This window comes from Xyrauchen texanus, chromosome 1 (genome assembly GCF_025860055.1).
Source record: "Xyrauchen texanus isolate HMW12.3.18 chromosome 1, RBS_HiC_50CHRs, whole genome shotgun sequence".
Classification (NCBI taxonomy): Eukaryota; Metazoa; Chordata; class Actinopteri; order Cypriniformes; family Catostomidae; genus Xyrauchen; species Xyrauchen texanus.
The window spans coordinates 58,659,279-58,674,323 of NC_068276.1; the positions used below are offsets into that span (position 1 = coordinate 58,659,279).

Genomic DNA, 15,045 nt, shown 5'->3' on the forward strand with positions numbered 1-15,045 from the left:
CTAGGAGAAGAAATTATAAAGATAGCGAGCGGGTTCGAGTCTGGTTCGGGCTTATAATCTGACGCTATGGCTCAGGCCGTGTAGGGTCGGTCCACACGTTCTCGGGTACAGGTTGGGTTCGTGCAGATCTCTAGTTCAGACACGATATGATAGGTGTGGAGGGCTGGAATGGGAAGAGAAATCGGCCCGGGAGGGGGGTTCACTATCCTTTTCTGCATATCGCGGCGCATTTTTATGGTCCGTTCCGCATAACGCGACAGCTCATTTTAGATTATCACGGTTCATCCAGCACGTTTTGTGGCCGACCCACCGGACCGCTCGGTTCTATTGGTTAATGGTTCCAATGGCTAAAATGTGTCGGCCCACCGGGAAAATGCCCGGTATGCCAGATTACCAGTTCAGCCCTGTAGGTGTGGGAAAGAAACAGTTTTCTGTTAGAAATTGCCCAGATGGGGGGCGATATGCACGAATAATGTGAATCACCAAAAACAGAAGAAGAGGAAGAAGAAGAATTGGAAAGTGAAAGTGAAGTGGAGATTGACTGAGCAGGGATCAGAATTTATAGTACAAAAGGACTTAAATATTGATCTGTTTCTCACCCACACCTATCGTATCGCTTCTGAAGACATGGATTAAACGTGGAGTACTTTTATGTTGCCCTTATGTGGATTTTGGAGCTTCGAAATTTTGGCAACCATTCACTTGCATTGTATGGACCTACAGAGCTGAAATGTTTTTCTAAAAATGTTAGTTTGTGTTCAGCAGAAGACCAGAAGTCATACACATCTGGGATGGAATGAGGGTGAGTAAATGATGAGATAATTTTCATTTTTGGGTGAACTGTCCCTTTAAAGAAAGGCTATTACACCTTTAGTACAGTGAGGCACATCAGCCCTCCAGTGAGAAGAATTAGGATCCCTCAGCAGTAAACACACTGTTGGATTGGGTCGAAAAAGTTTCTTTTTGACATCAGCTCCCATCATATGACATTAACTTTCCTAGATTATCGGACATGGTTATTTAAAGCGCGGGATGAGGGACAGCAGATATGGGACTGACCTTCAATAACAGGCTTCCTCTGTCCGGGACAGCTGGCAGAGATGACTTGTTTTCGGACATAACACAAGATGGGGAGAGATGGCCCACAGTGGACTGGACAAAACGAGACATTAATGAAAACTTTTGACTAAGAAGCGGATCAATGCGTGAAGGCTGCCTTCCGGAACAATGTCGGTGAACGTCTCGCGCTTGAACAGCACTCTTCTGTCGCCGCCGGTGTCTTCTCACAATGTTCCTGCCCTCATATTTGGACTATTGCTCATTATAGTGATCATATGCGGGAATGTACTCGTGTGCCTTTGCGTTTACAAGGGAAAAGCCCTGAAGACAACGACAAACTACTTCATTGTGAGTTTAGCTGTGGCAGATCTGCTGTTGGCAGTTTTGGTTTTACCGCTTTTTGTTTATGCGGAGGTAAGCAGCCTAATGCATGAGTTTGATTGCAACATTTTATTTTTTTAATACATTACGGTGCATTTCGTTTACAATCATAGTTTGTTACCATCATTCTAACATGGTACAACCACATAAGGCATACAGTAGGTCAATATAGATCAATACATGGCAATGAACATAGAGATTAGACATTTTAATGGTTTTAATTCATTTAAATTATGATAAATAAATTAAGAAGTTCATGTAGGATGCTTGCATAATTATCACTATGACTAAAATAGCCTACGGATTTAAATAATACATTAGACTAATTATTTTTCCCCCCTTTTAAATACCCCCAAAAAATAAAATGCTAGCCTGTTTTTAAGATAACAAAATTTCATCAAATTGAATTATGTAATAAAAATAAAAAAAGAGTAGCAATTAAAATATTCATATTTAAATATATATATATATAAAAAATATATTTTTTTAATTCATATTTTAAATATTAATATATATATATATATATATATATATATATATATATATATATATATATATATATATATATATATATATATATATATATAGCATTATTTTTTAATTATTATTATTTTATTTTTTTCATATTTTTAATTTTGTTTGTTTTTAACTTTTTATTTAATTAAATATTACTCAGTTCAATTTAATGGAATTTTGTAATGAAATTTAAATGCGCAGTTATTATGATTTTTTTATTTGTAATTTTGAAAGGATAAATGTTGGTTGCAACATATCACCTCTCTCAGTTACATAACTATCTAATCTCCTGTTAACCTCAAGTTGCCACTCTGACCATGTTCAATCGGTTAAGTTGTTGCTTCATTAGGCTCATTACTTTGACTCCTACTGTGAATCAAGTGCAGATGAGTGTCATAGGATGGCTATTGCTCTTCACTACTGTATTGTAAATAATTTATTGATTTTACGTTAATACACTCTTTGATTTAATACTGTAAATCTGTGATATTTCCAGTTTCAAGGTGGTGTCTGGTCCATGAATTTGGCTCTCTGCGATGGACTAATGACTATGGACGTAATGCTCTGCACAGCATCTATATTCAACCTTTGTGCAATCAGTGTTGACAGGTTTGAATTTCTCTCATCTCTTCTCCACAGTTCCTGATGAATTGCATGTATAGCACTGCTTTAAAGGAATAATCCATGTTCAACACAAGTTAAGCTCAATCAACAACATTTGTGCAATAATGTTGATTACCACCCAGTCTCATGAACATTTTTACATATTTTACGAGTTATTTCGTATGATTTCGTATGAGTGCATTCATATAAATTAGTACAATTTCATCAGGTGCAAATGCCCGGATGTCTAATGCGTAAGTGTGAGTTTCGCGCATGAGATATTGAGGACATGCTTATTAATATTAGGCCCTTACCCAAACCCCTTATCTAAACCTAACCGTTCAGTAGAGTGTGTAAACATGATATGAAGCTGATATGTGTGACAGAAGCAAGTAATTGTCACGTATTAGATGGAAACGATGTCCGGTGACATCATTGGCTGTAGTGAAAGTCATACGAATTAGCCAAATTTAGAAAAGTCGTATGAATCCTGACGATTTCGCCGTGAGAGTGTGCAGTTGATTACCACAAAAATTATTTTCGACCCTCCTTTCTTTAAGAAAAGCACAAAATATGGGTTACAGTGAGGCACTTACAATGGAAATAATGAGGACAATCTGTAAATGTTAAAATACTCACTGTTTGGGGCCTGGATAGCTCAGCGAGTATTGAATCTGACTACCACCCCTGGAGTCACGAGTTCGAAGTCAGTGTGTGCTGAGTGACTCCAGCCAGGTCTCCTAAGCAACCAAATCAGAGAGTAGCATGAGCCTCCACATGCTGTGAGTCTCCACGATGTCATGCACAACGAGCCACGTGATAAGATGTGTGGATTGACGGTCTCAGAAGTGGAGGCAACTGAGACTTGTCCTCCGCCACCCGGATTGAGGCAAGTAACCGCGCCACCACAAGAACCTACTAAGTAGTGGGAATAGAGCATTCCAAATTGGGAGAAAAAATAGAATACTTACTGTTTCAGAAGTTTTAAAACAAGGCATAAACAAAATGCATGTCAACATTATTTTAGTGTGATTAAATTGCATACTAACCTTTTCTGTGTAAAGTTATATCCAATTTTACATCTTTGCTGCCATGAAGACGTAAACCCTAAAAATCTAAAACGACCTTAAAACTATGATTTAAACAACTTTACAGCGCAAATAATACAAAAGTGCTTTTATAAAATTATAAGCTTCACATTTTTACCTTTAAAACCTCAAAGAATTCCCCATTCACATCCACTGTAAGTGCCTCACTATAACCTCAATATATTTTTTAAGAAAAGAAGGAATGATACATTTTGTCAAGAAAGAATGCAAACTGCATAATCAGTGTGACAGGGCGGAGGGCGGGGCTGGGTCGTGATTATACACACCCAGTCCCTTATCAGGCTAATTGAGCCTCCGAGAGGGATAAAGGCTGACTGCGGAAGGTGGTGCAACGAGAGAGAGATCGTTTATGGTCAGCTGACCATCATGTGTGTTTGTGTCGTTTGTTTAAGTTTAGCATTAAATCTATTATTTATATTGTCAAGCTGGTTCTCGCCTCCTCCTTTCCCTTAAATCCCTTTACACTGTGTCGAAGACCAGGAAAAGAGGAGGGATATACCGTAATCGTGTTCTCGCTACTACCTTCCACCCCAACGGAGCAGCTGCGGTCGTCTGCTGGGGGACGGAGGAGCCCGGCTGCCTGGAAGCGGAGGAACGGCTGCCAACCGCGAGGGGAGAAGGAGCTCCTAACCGACCAACTGGAGCGGTCAGGGCCGCTGCCAGGAGTGGAGGAGACCCCTTGTGTTCCCCGAGAACGCGGCGATTATACACACACGGTCCCTTATCAGGCTAATTAAGCCTCTGAGAGGGATAAAGGCTGAAAGTTGAGCAATATTTACCCAAAAATGAGTCACAGGTGTGTTCTGATTGGGTCACGGACCGCCAAGGACAGATTAAGAACAGGCAGTGACAGAAACGATTTTTGTTCAACTTTAAAGCGATTTTATCATTTGAAAATGTATGTTGGCGTCAAGGGTAGTCAACATTGGCCCGGTCGGTAATCTGTCCCTGATTGAGAGTGTAGAGAGACTGGCTCTGGGATTGGGGTTGGTTGTTCATGCCCAAAACTTTTAAGAGATGGGGGGGTAGTCAAGGGTAGTCAACATTGGCCCGGTCAGTAATCCGTCCCTGATTGAGAGTGTAGGGAGACTGGCTCTGTTATGAAGAAAATTAATGGGATTTTTACTGTACTTCTGAAACCCGACTGTTGCGCTCTAATAAGTCTCGATTTCATGCATTTCCTGCATCCAGGAGTAAAATTGTACATGCATATGTTCACAGGTTTATTGCTGTGTCCATACCACTGAACTACAACCGAAAGCACGTTGACAATCGGCAGATTGTCTTACTCTCTGCCACTTGGCTCCTGGCGTTGGCCGTGGCGTCGCCGGTTATCTTCGGTATCAACAATGTTCCGCAAAGAGACCCCAGAGAGTGCAAACTGGAAGACAATAATTACGTGGTATATTCCTCAGTCTGTTCTTTCTTCATTCCCTGCCCCATCATGCTCCTACTGTACCTTGGGATGTTTCATGGCTTGCGCAAGTGGGAAGAAGCTCGCATAGCCAAACTGAGAAACAGTATTCAAGCCTGTCGCAGGTTGCAGCATGCTGCGGTGGCCGCCGCACTCCCACCCCTGGGGGCTCTGACTGCGTCCCTTCCCCAGGTCATTGAGAGGGACCTGGCCCAGTCCAGCCTTGAAGAGCTGGATGACTTCACACAGCCTGTCTGTCCCTTCCCATCAGAGTGTAAACACAGCCCTATTCAAATTGTGCCCTATCCAGACATTCAATATGGCCAGCCAACTCGAAGAAAGAAGAGGGTGAAGATCAATGGAAGGGAGAGAAAAGCCATGAGGGTTTTACCTGTTGTTGTGGGTAAGTTTTGAAATAGTTGTAGATCCGATTGATCGATTGATCAGTGCATAATAATAACACAAAAACAAAACTGTAAATGGCGGTAATGTGCAATTGCTACCTTAAGGAACCTTTTCTACCCGATCTAAACCTTAAAATTAGTTTTGTTGCCGCAACCTAATGTATTAACCTTGATCAGTCGGTAATGTTAACACATGAAGCGCATTTTTAAATCAATAGAGAAGAATCTCACATAATAAAGGATAATAAAGTAAATCCTGGTTAAATATGTACATAATTCTTAGGGGGGTAGGCATTAAAAAAAACATTACAAATTCAGGGTTAAAGTGGATGTATGTATGTCAGATGTATGAAGTCTTGCTGATGAAAGTGCTTACTATATAATTCAGCTGATGTGGCTTCAAAATGTAGAATAAAAAAAACATGAAATGCAACTTAATAAATTCTCTTGAGGTATTTATGACAATTGAGAACAATTAGTCTGTGTACGTAACTTTATGCATCAAAACGTTATGCATAAAAGTGCCGCAAAAGTTGAATTTCACTGTAACACCCAGAGAAATGCTAACTCCAGGTAAATCCCTCAATCCAATTATGACGTAAGTGTTCGTCTGTTGTCTTAACCTAATTGCTTGGCCGCAAATCTTTAGCACACAAACCTACAAAAACGTTAAGAGTGTCATAGGATCACCAAGAATCACATCACATTATAACACAGTTGTGTTTTATAAATATTGATTTTCTTCATTATTAATATTATTTCCTAGCTAGTTTATGAATATCTTTATGAAAATGTGTATAATGTGCGGCAAAGTAGCGCAACAGTGCCAGACACCTTTTCAGCCGTCTTGGTTCCCAAAGTATTTTTCCCATTCATTTATTCCATAGGAATTACATAAAATCCTTCATAAAAGAATTTTAAGCCATGAAGCATACCAACCAACTCCGATGTGAATCACAACATTGCAAAATTTGATGTGAAGCCAAAAAAAAAAACAGACAGAAAGACAAAGGTACAAGATTTGTACTTAATGTCTTTCATGAGGGAATGAACTACAATCCAATGAAGCATTGTGATTGATGTTCTCGAATGAAATATGATGGGATGTTTGGATATTTGCAAGTAGTTTCCCATTTTTCACCCAATTTGGAATGCCCAATTCCCAATGCGCTTTTAAGTCCTTGCCTCAATCCGGGTGGCGGAGGACGAATTCCAGCTGCCTCCATCTGAGACAGTCAACCCACATATCTTATCACGTGGTTTGTTGAGCGCATTGCCACGGAGACATGGCGCATGTGGAGGCTTCACGCCATCCACCGCGGCATCAACACTCAACTCACCACGTGCCCCACCGAGTACAAACCACATTATAGCGACCAATATGAGGTTACCCCATGTGAAACTACCCTCCCAAGTAACCGGGCCAATTTGGTTGCTTAGGAGACCTGGCTGGAGTCACTCAGCACACCCTGGGATTCAAACTAGTGAACTCCAGGGGTGGTTGTAAGCATCTTTACCGCTGAGCTTTTTTTCACAATTCATGTTTGTATTTTTATTTAAATGTAAATCGTTCATATATTCTCCAATGCAATGGTCGAATTAAGTCAGAGCTCTTGGGGGGTCCCCTAGTTATAAGGAAGAAGTAGGTCATAATCACATTTACTGTATCACTATGTTTGATAGTGAGCGAACATGTAGTGTTAGATAAATACCGGCAAAACTATTTACATACAGTGCATTAATAAAGTACTCAGACCCCATAATTTATGTTGCAGTCTTATGCTAAAATACTTTAAATTATTATTTAATTTTTTTCACATAATGACAAACCAAAAAACAGATTTTTGATAACTTTGCAAATTTATTTAAAAGAAAAAACAGAAATATCACATTGACATAAGTATTCAGACCCTTTGCTTTGACACTGGTAATTTAGTTCAGGTGCATCCCACTTCTCTGGATCATATTTGAGATGTTTCTACACTTTGATTGGAGTCCATCTGTGGCAAATAAAATTTATTGGACATGATTTGGAAAAGCACACACCTGTCTCGTAGCTGAAAATGCATATCAGAACATTTACATTTACATTTATGCATTTGGCAGACGCTTTTATCCAAAGCGACTTACAGAGCACCTTATTACAGGGACAATCCCCCTGGAGCAACCTGGAGTTAAGTGCCTTGCTCAATGACGGTGGCTGTGGGGATCAAACCAGCGTCCTTCTGATCACCAGATTACCAGTTATGTGCTTAGACCACTACACCACCACCACTCCACAGAACAAAAACCAAGCATCTGGGAAAGGCTACATAAAAATATTTCGGCTGCATTGAAGGTTCCCAAGAGCACAGTGGCCTCCATAATTCTTAAATGAAAGACGTTTTAAACAACCAAGACACTTCCTAAAGCTGGCCGCCCGGCCAAACTAAGCAATCGGAGGGGACCTGGGTAAGAGAGGTGACCAAGAACCCAATGGTCACTCTGGTTGAGCTCCAGAGATCATGTGTGGAGATGGGAGAAACTTGTAGAAGGACAACCATCACTGCACACAGAACGCAGCAAAATACAGAGATATCCTTAATGAAAACCTGGTCCAGAGAGCTCTGGACCCCAGACTGGGCTGAAAGTTCACCTTCTAACAGGACAATGACCCTAAGCACACAGCCAAGACAACGCAAGAGTAGCTTAGGGACAACTCTGTGAATGTCCTTGATTGGCCCAGCCAGAACCCAAACTTGAACCCAATCGGACATCTCTGAAGATCTGAAAATGGCTGTCCACTGATGGTCCCCATCCAACCTGACAGAGCTTGAGATGATCTGCAGAGAAAAATGGCAGAAAATCCCCAAATCCAGGTGTGCAAAGCTTGTTGCATGATACCCCAAAAGACTTGAGGCCGTAATCGCTGCCAAAGGCGCTTCAACTAAGTACTGAGTTAAGGGTCTGAATACTTTGTCAATGTGATATTTCAGTTTTTCCTTTATAAGTTATCAAAAATTGTTTTTTTGCTTTGTCATTATGGGGTAAGGAGTGTAGATTGATGTGAATTTTTTTAAAAGCATTTTAGCATAAGGCTGCAACATAGCAAAATGTGAAAAAATGAAGGCGTTTGAATGCATTGTATTAAATGCATGCATATTTATTAACCTGACAGTTTTAAGATAAAAGATGATTTAATGTTAGTAATTTAGGAGAACCAACAATCATATACTGTATCAAAGAAGAATTATATATATAAGAATTGCTTTATACAGTATATATATATACAGTGAGGAAAATAAGTATTTGAACACCCTGCTATTTTGCAAGTTCTCCCACTTGGAAATCATGGAGGGGTCTGAAATTGTCATCGTAGGTGCATGTCCACTGTGAGAGACATAATCTAAAAAAAAAAATCCAGAAATCACAATATATGATTTTTTAACTATTTATTTGTATGATACAGCTGCAAATAAGTATTTGAACACCTGAGAAGATCAGTGTTAATATTTGGTACAGTAGCCTTTGTTTGCAATTACAGAGGTCAGACGTTTCCTGTAGTTTTTCACCAGGTTTGCACACACTGCAGGAGGGATTTTGGCCCACTCCTCCACACAGATCTTCTCTAGATCAGTCAGGTTTCTGGGCTGTCACTGAGAAACACGGAGTTTGAGCTCCCTCCAAAGATTCTCTATTGGGTTTAGGTCTGGAGACTGGCTAGGCCACGCCAGAACATTGATATGCTTCTTACAGAGCCACTCCTTGGTTATCCTGGCTGTGTGCTTCGGGTCATTGTCATGTTGGAAGACCCAGCCTCGACCCATCTACAATGCTCTAACTGAGGGAAGGAAGTTGTTCCCCAAAATCTCACAATACATGGCCCCGGTCATCCTCTCCTTAATACAGTGCAGTCAGCCCTGTCCCATGTGCAGAAAAACACCCCCAAAGCATGATGCTACCACCCCCATGCTTCACAGTAGGGATGGTGTTCTTGGGATGGTACTCATCATTCTTCTTCCTCCAAACACAGTTAGTGGAATTATGACCAAAAAGTTTTATTTTTGTCTCATCTGACCACATGACTTTCACCCATGGCTCCTCTGGATCATCCAAATGGTCATTGGCAAACTTAAGACGGGCCTTGACATGTGCTGGTTTAAGCAGGGGAACCTTCCGTGCCATGCATGATTTCAAACCATGGCGTCTTAGTGTATTACCAACAGTAACCTTGGAAGCGGTGGTCCCAGCTCTTTTCAGGTCATTGACCAGCTCCTCCCGTGTAGTTCTGGGCTGATTTCTCACCTTTCTTAGGATCATTGAGACCCCACGAGGTGAGATCTTGCATGGAGCCCCAGTCCGAGGGAGATTGACAGTCATGTTTAGCTTCTTCCATTTTCTAATGATTGCTCCAACAGTGGACCTTTTTTCACCAAGCTGCTTGGCGATTTCCCTGTAGCCCTTTCCAGCCTTGTGGAGGTGTACAATTTTGTCTCTAGTGTCTTTGGACAGCTCTTTGGTCTTGGCCATGTTAGTAGTTGGATTCTTACTGATTGTATGGGGTGGACAGGTGTCTTTATGCAGCTAACGACCTCAAACAGGTGCATCTAATTTAGGATAATAAATGGAGTGGAGGTGGACATTTTAAAGGCAGACTAACAGGTCTTTGAGGGTCAGAATTCTAGCTGATAGACAGGTGTTCAAATACTTATTTGCAGCTGTATCATACAAATAAATAGTTAAAAAATCATATATTGTGATTTCTGGATTTTTTTTTTTAGATTATGTCTCTCACAGTGGACATGCACCTACGATGACAATTTCAGACCCCTCCATGATTTCCAAGTGGGAGAACTTGCAAAATAGCAGGGTGTTCAAATACTTATTTTCCTCACTGTATATATTATATATTGCCATTATGGAGAGGTTAAAATGAGGATCCACTCTGCCAGTGTTACTCAGTCACTGTCTATAAGTTCCTTTAGAAAACAATGTGATGCACAATCTGTCTGTTGGGTTATTTATGAAAACTGGGACAGATGATGGACAATGTTGCACTGTGTCACCAGAAACATTATTTTGGCATATAGCCCAGCTATTAGTTGCACCAATATAGCTGTCTCATGCTGATCGGGATGCTCAAACAAATAGAGCAATTTTGATAGTGCAATAAAACCAGAGTGTTTACACTTTTGGGGGAAATCAACCTTCAAATTGCTTATAGTTTAATCTGCATATTAAAGGGATAGTTCACCTAAAAATGAAAAGTCTCTCATTATTTACTCACTTTATTTACCTCATGCCATCCCAGGTGTTTTACGACTTTCTTCTGCAACACAAATGAAGATTTTTAGAAGAATATCTCAGCTCTGTTGGTCCTCACAATGCAAGTGAATGGTGACCAGAACTCAGATGGTCCACAATTGATATAAAGGAGCCATAATAGTAATCCATAAGACTCCTGTGGTTTAATCCATGTCTTCAGAAGCGATATGATAGGTGTGGGTGAGAAACAGATCGATCTTTAAATTCTTTTTTACTATCAATCTCCACTTTTGACTAGCCCAACCAGTAGGTGGCTGAATGTGAAAGTGTAGATTTACAGTAAAAAAAGGACTTAAAGATTGATCTGTTTCTCACCCACACCTATCATATCACTTCAGAAGACATGGATTAAACCACTGGAGTCTTATGGATTACTTTTATATTGCCTTTTGGAGCTACAATGGTCTGGTCACCATTCACTTGCATTGTGCGGACCAACTATGCTTTCATTTGTGTTCTGCATAAGAAAGAAAGTCATACACATCTAGGATGGCATGAGAGTGTGTAAATGATGAGAGAATTTTAATTTTGGGGTGAACTATCCCTATTTTAACACTGTACATACTAAAGTATATGACTGAACTATCCTGACTATATTATATTATATATATATATATATATATATATATATATATATATATATATATATATATATATATATTATGATATCTCAAATGAAGGTGTCATTTTTAGGAGACAGATCAGGTAGAAATACCTACTTATGATACCAACTGCACATTTTCACTTAAGGAATGTAGACTGAACACTGTTTTCACCGCATGGTGTTTCATTGGATCTAAAACTACTGGGGGGAAACAGCTAATGGAGCTGTAAACATTTCTTGCATCAGAAAAACATGTTATTGCAGTTAAGCAGATGATCTAAAACTTTCCAAATCCATCACTAGATATTTATAGAAATACCATTACTGTATTTGAATAATTCAGCACAGCAGAGGCCACTGGAAGAGCACATTAATATCTATAATACACATGAGGTTGATTTATATCAGGAGCTTCGTCTCACATGTTTGGTCACTTTTGCAACAGATTCCTACTGTGCCAGCGTTGCATAATGTGGAATTAATGGCTGTGATTTTACAGGTTACTGGGTTATCCAAAGCTTTGAGAGCTTTCAGAGCAGTAATACTTGAATATTCTGAGCCTTGGATGCTCAGAAGCAGGACTTTGATGATAACATGCAGTTTATTAAACGATTGTTTTGGGTGTAAAACATCCGAAGTCTGATCGACATCACCTGTGGCATGCAAACTGGCAAACTGTTTCTGAGTTCAGGGGTGTTTTTGTCTATTTATGAACCCTCGCACCTAAATCATCATTTTAACATGCCGAAAGTATGCTTGACTAATGACTACACCGGGCATCGAAACAGGCTATGCCAGCTTATAACACCCTTCTCCATCATTTCATTGTTATTTGACGAATTACTCCTGACATGATCAATAGAAAATGTACGCAAGCTCCTCTTTTAAATAAAGTTCACTTTACCTCCTGCTTTCCTCTGGTGGTAATAGCGTGATGTTTGTTGTGCCGGGCAGGGCTGGACTGGTAATCTGGCATACCGGGCATTTTCCCAGTGGGCCGATGCACTTTGGGGCCGATCAGGGGAGGACTGGCCATCAGGAGAACCAAGGGGTCCGGTGGGTCGGGCGCCAAATGGGCCAAATGGGCTGCGATAAGCAGAAATGAGCCGCTGCGTTATGCAGAACAAAACAGCGCCGTGATATCCCCAGATATTCCCAGTCCAGCCCTGGTGCCGGGCAAATAGTGCAGAGTTTTCTGAATAAAGCGCAATTTATAATTACCCTACTTTCCAAGAAAGGAGCCATGTTTGTGCAGAAAAGAATGACAGCGACTTAATTTAAAAGCTTAGGACAGCACTATTTCAGCGCTGATTGAGCCTACATAAACTATATTAAAATAAAAGTGCCGCAACTGTTTAGTGAATTCGCCCCTGTGTATTTTAATGTTTATTCCGGCACATTTATGCATTTGGCAGACGCTTTTATCCAAAGTGACTTACAGTGCACTTATTACAGGGACAATCCCCCTGGAACAACCTGGAGTTAAGTGCCTTGCTCAAGGACACAATGGTGGTGGCTGTGGAGATCAAACCAGCAACCTTCTGATTAACAGTTGTGCGCATTAGCCCCATTAGCCCCATTAGCCTACTACACCACCACCACACCTACCTGCTCACAAAGCCTCGCCCCATAGACTTTCACTGTAACTGCATTACTGTAAACACAAATTTTTGTTTTGTGTTCTGTTTGTTTTCACAAACAGAAATTAATTTATTTGGTAATCAAATACATCTTTATAAAAGCTTAACTCTGTATAAAAGCAACCTAATTAGCAAGGCACAATTCATTGCATTGTGTTTTAATAGGGCTGTCAATTGATCAAATCTATTTTGATCAAAATCATTATAAGATGTGCCGATTAATTAATCAGATTCACCGCATAACAATGTGTACTGAGGCCCTCAATTAAAGAGAATTTAGAATAATTCAAATGATTATAAATATAATATACTGTATAGGCCTAATTAATATTCATTCAGATCATTTAAATATATTACATAATTTTGTATCAACAGACAATTAAAGCATTTAGACAAAAAGAGGCATTAAAAGTGAAAATATTGTTTGTTTTATTTCCATATCATTTAACATTTATGCATTTGGCAGACGCTTTTATCCAAAGCGACTTACAGTGCACTTATTACAGGGACAATCCCCCCCGGAACAACCTGGAGTTAAGTGTCTTACTCAAGGACACAATGGTGATGGCTGTGGGGATCGAACCAGCAACCTTCTGATTACCAGTTATGTGCTTTAGCCCACTACACCACCACCACTCATTTAACATAACTCATAGTTGGCCTACATCCCTTTGAACTATTTTAAATTTTTGGTCTATGTGGTTGCGTCTCACTAGTTTTCAGCACTGCTAGTCACAAGAGCTGGGTTACCTGTCCCGAGATTCCTGCTTTCCGTTGTGCTCGGTCCAGCTGTTATTGAGAGCAAGATCGTGTCTTCTGTGAAAGGCTACTGCATCAGGGTTGAATTGCTCCGATGGTAGAAACATTCCTTATTATGAAATGATGTACACAGGTCGAGGACATGATCAATTGCGTTAATTTTCTTAATGCATTATTTTTTGTATAAATCAACGCGGTAAATCGACAGCCTTAATTTTTATACAGCATGTAAGTCAAATTTCACTCTTTATCTAATTTGAATGTAAGGTTATATAAGTGTTCGTCAGAAAATGCCCTCAAACGCACTAAACCTCCTGTGGCAAATATGACAAATATGTGACATTTTATTTTTCTGCAGGTGCCTTCCTTTTCTGCTGGACTCCATTCTTTGTAGTTCACACCACACGGGCCATGTGTGAGTCATGTGACATCTCCCCACACCTGATGAGCACAGTGACATGGCTGGGATATGTGAACAGTGCTCTGAACCCCATTATCTACACCGTCTTCAACACCGAATTCAGGAAATTCTTCAAAGGATTTCTACACCGCTGCTGCTGACATCAACCAAAAATAAGACATGCTAATACCATAATTTATGCTAAAGACATTTACATACATATATATGTGTATACTGGACGTACAGTATGTTTTTTTATATATGTGTTTATATGGAACTGTTTTATTTAGTTTTTATAATTATGTTATCTTGCCAGTGTTTTGTGTGTTTGTGCCTATCATGTTCTACGTTCGCATATTGTAGACTTTATTTTTAAGGGATTGTTTACTCAGAAATGGTAATTCTGTCATCATTTACTCACCCTGATGTTGTTCCAAACCCATATGATTTTCTTTCTTCAGTGGAATACAAAAGAAGATATTAGGCAGAATGACAGCCTCGGTCACCATTGACTTTCATTGCATCTTTTCAGCCATACAATGAAAGTGAATGGTAACTTCAGCAAAGGTCCTGCCTATTATCTTCTTTTGTGATCCAGAAAGAAATATGGGTTTTGAACAACATAAGGGTGATTAAATAAAGACTGTGTTGGGGAGACTGTCCATGGGGTACAGATGAAAGAGGCAAAATACAGTGAATCGTGACAACCTTTATATACAAATGAACATTTTCAGTGGCGCCTGAAACAGTTTTGCATCATTTTATAATATGCCTCAGTGTGAATTAAAGGGATATTTCACCCCAAAATTAAATTCTCTCATCATTTATTCACCCTCATGCCATACCAGATGT

At 39.8% G+C, this 15,045-nt stretch overlaps 1 protein-coding gene across 1 annotated transcript; it reads left to right on the plus strand.

Moving 5' to 3' along the window:
* The first annotated feature begins 1,021 nt into the window (after nucleotides 1-1,021).
* Nucleotides 1,022-14,610, plus strand: LOC127644825 (D(4) dopamine receptor-like). The gene is made up of 4 exons (XM_052128230.1): nucleotides 1,022-1,473; nucleotides 2,453-2,565; nucleotides 4,890-5,485; nucleotides 14,152-14,610. Exons 1-4 carry the CDS (start codon nucleotides 1,228-1,230, stop codon nucleotides 14,352-14,354), a joined length of 1,158 nt encoding a protein of 385 aa, XP_051984190.1. The 5' UTR covers nucleotides 1,022-1,227; the 3' UTR covers nucleotides 14,355-14,610.
* The last annotated feature ends 435 nt before the right edge of the window (nucleotides 14,611-15,045 follow it).

Excerpts from the sequence above, each read along its gene's own strand:
- LOC127644825 (XM_052128230.1), top strand. The coding sequence starts at position 1,228 with ATGTCGGTGAACGTCTCGCGCTTGAACAGCACTCTTCTGTCGCCGCCG. Across the intron at positions 1,474-2,452 it reads CGCTTTTTGTTTATGCGGAG|TTTCAAGGTGGTGTCTGGTC; the intron begins GTAAGCAGCCTA and ends TGATATTTCCAG. Across the intron at positions 5,486-14,151 it reads GGTTTTACCTGTTGTTGTGG|GTGCCTTCCTTTTCTGCTGG; the intron begins GTAAGTTTTGAA and ends ATTTTTCTGCAG.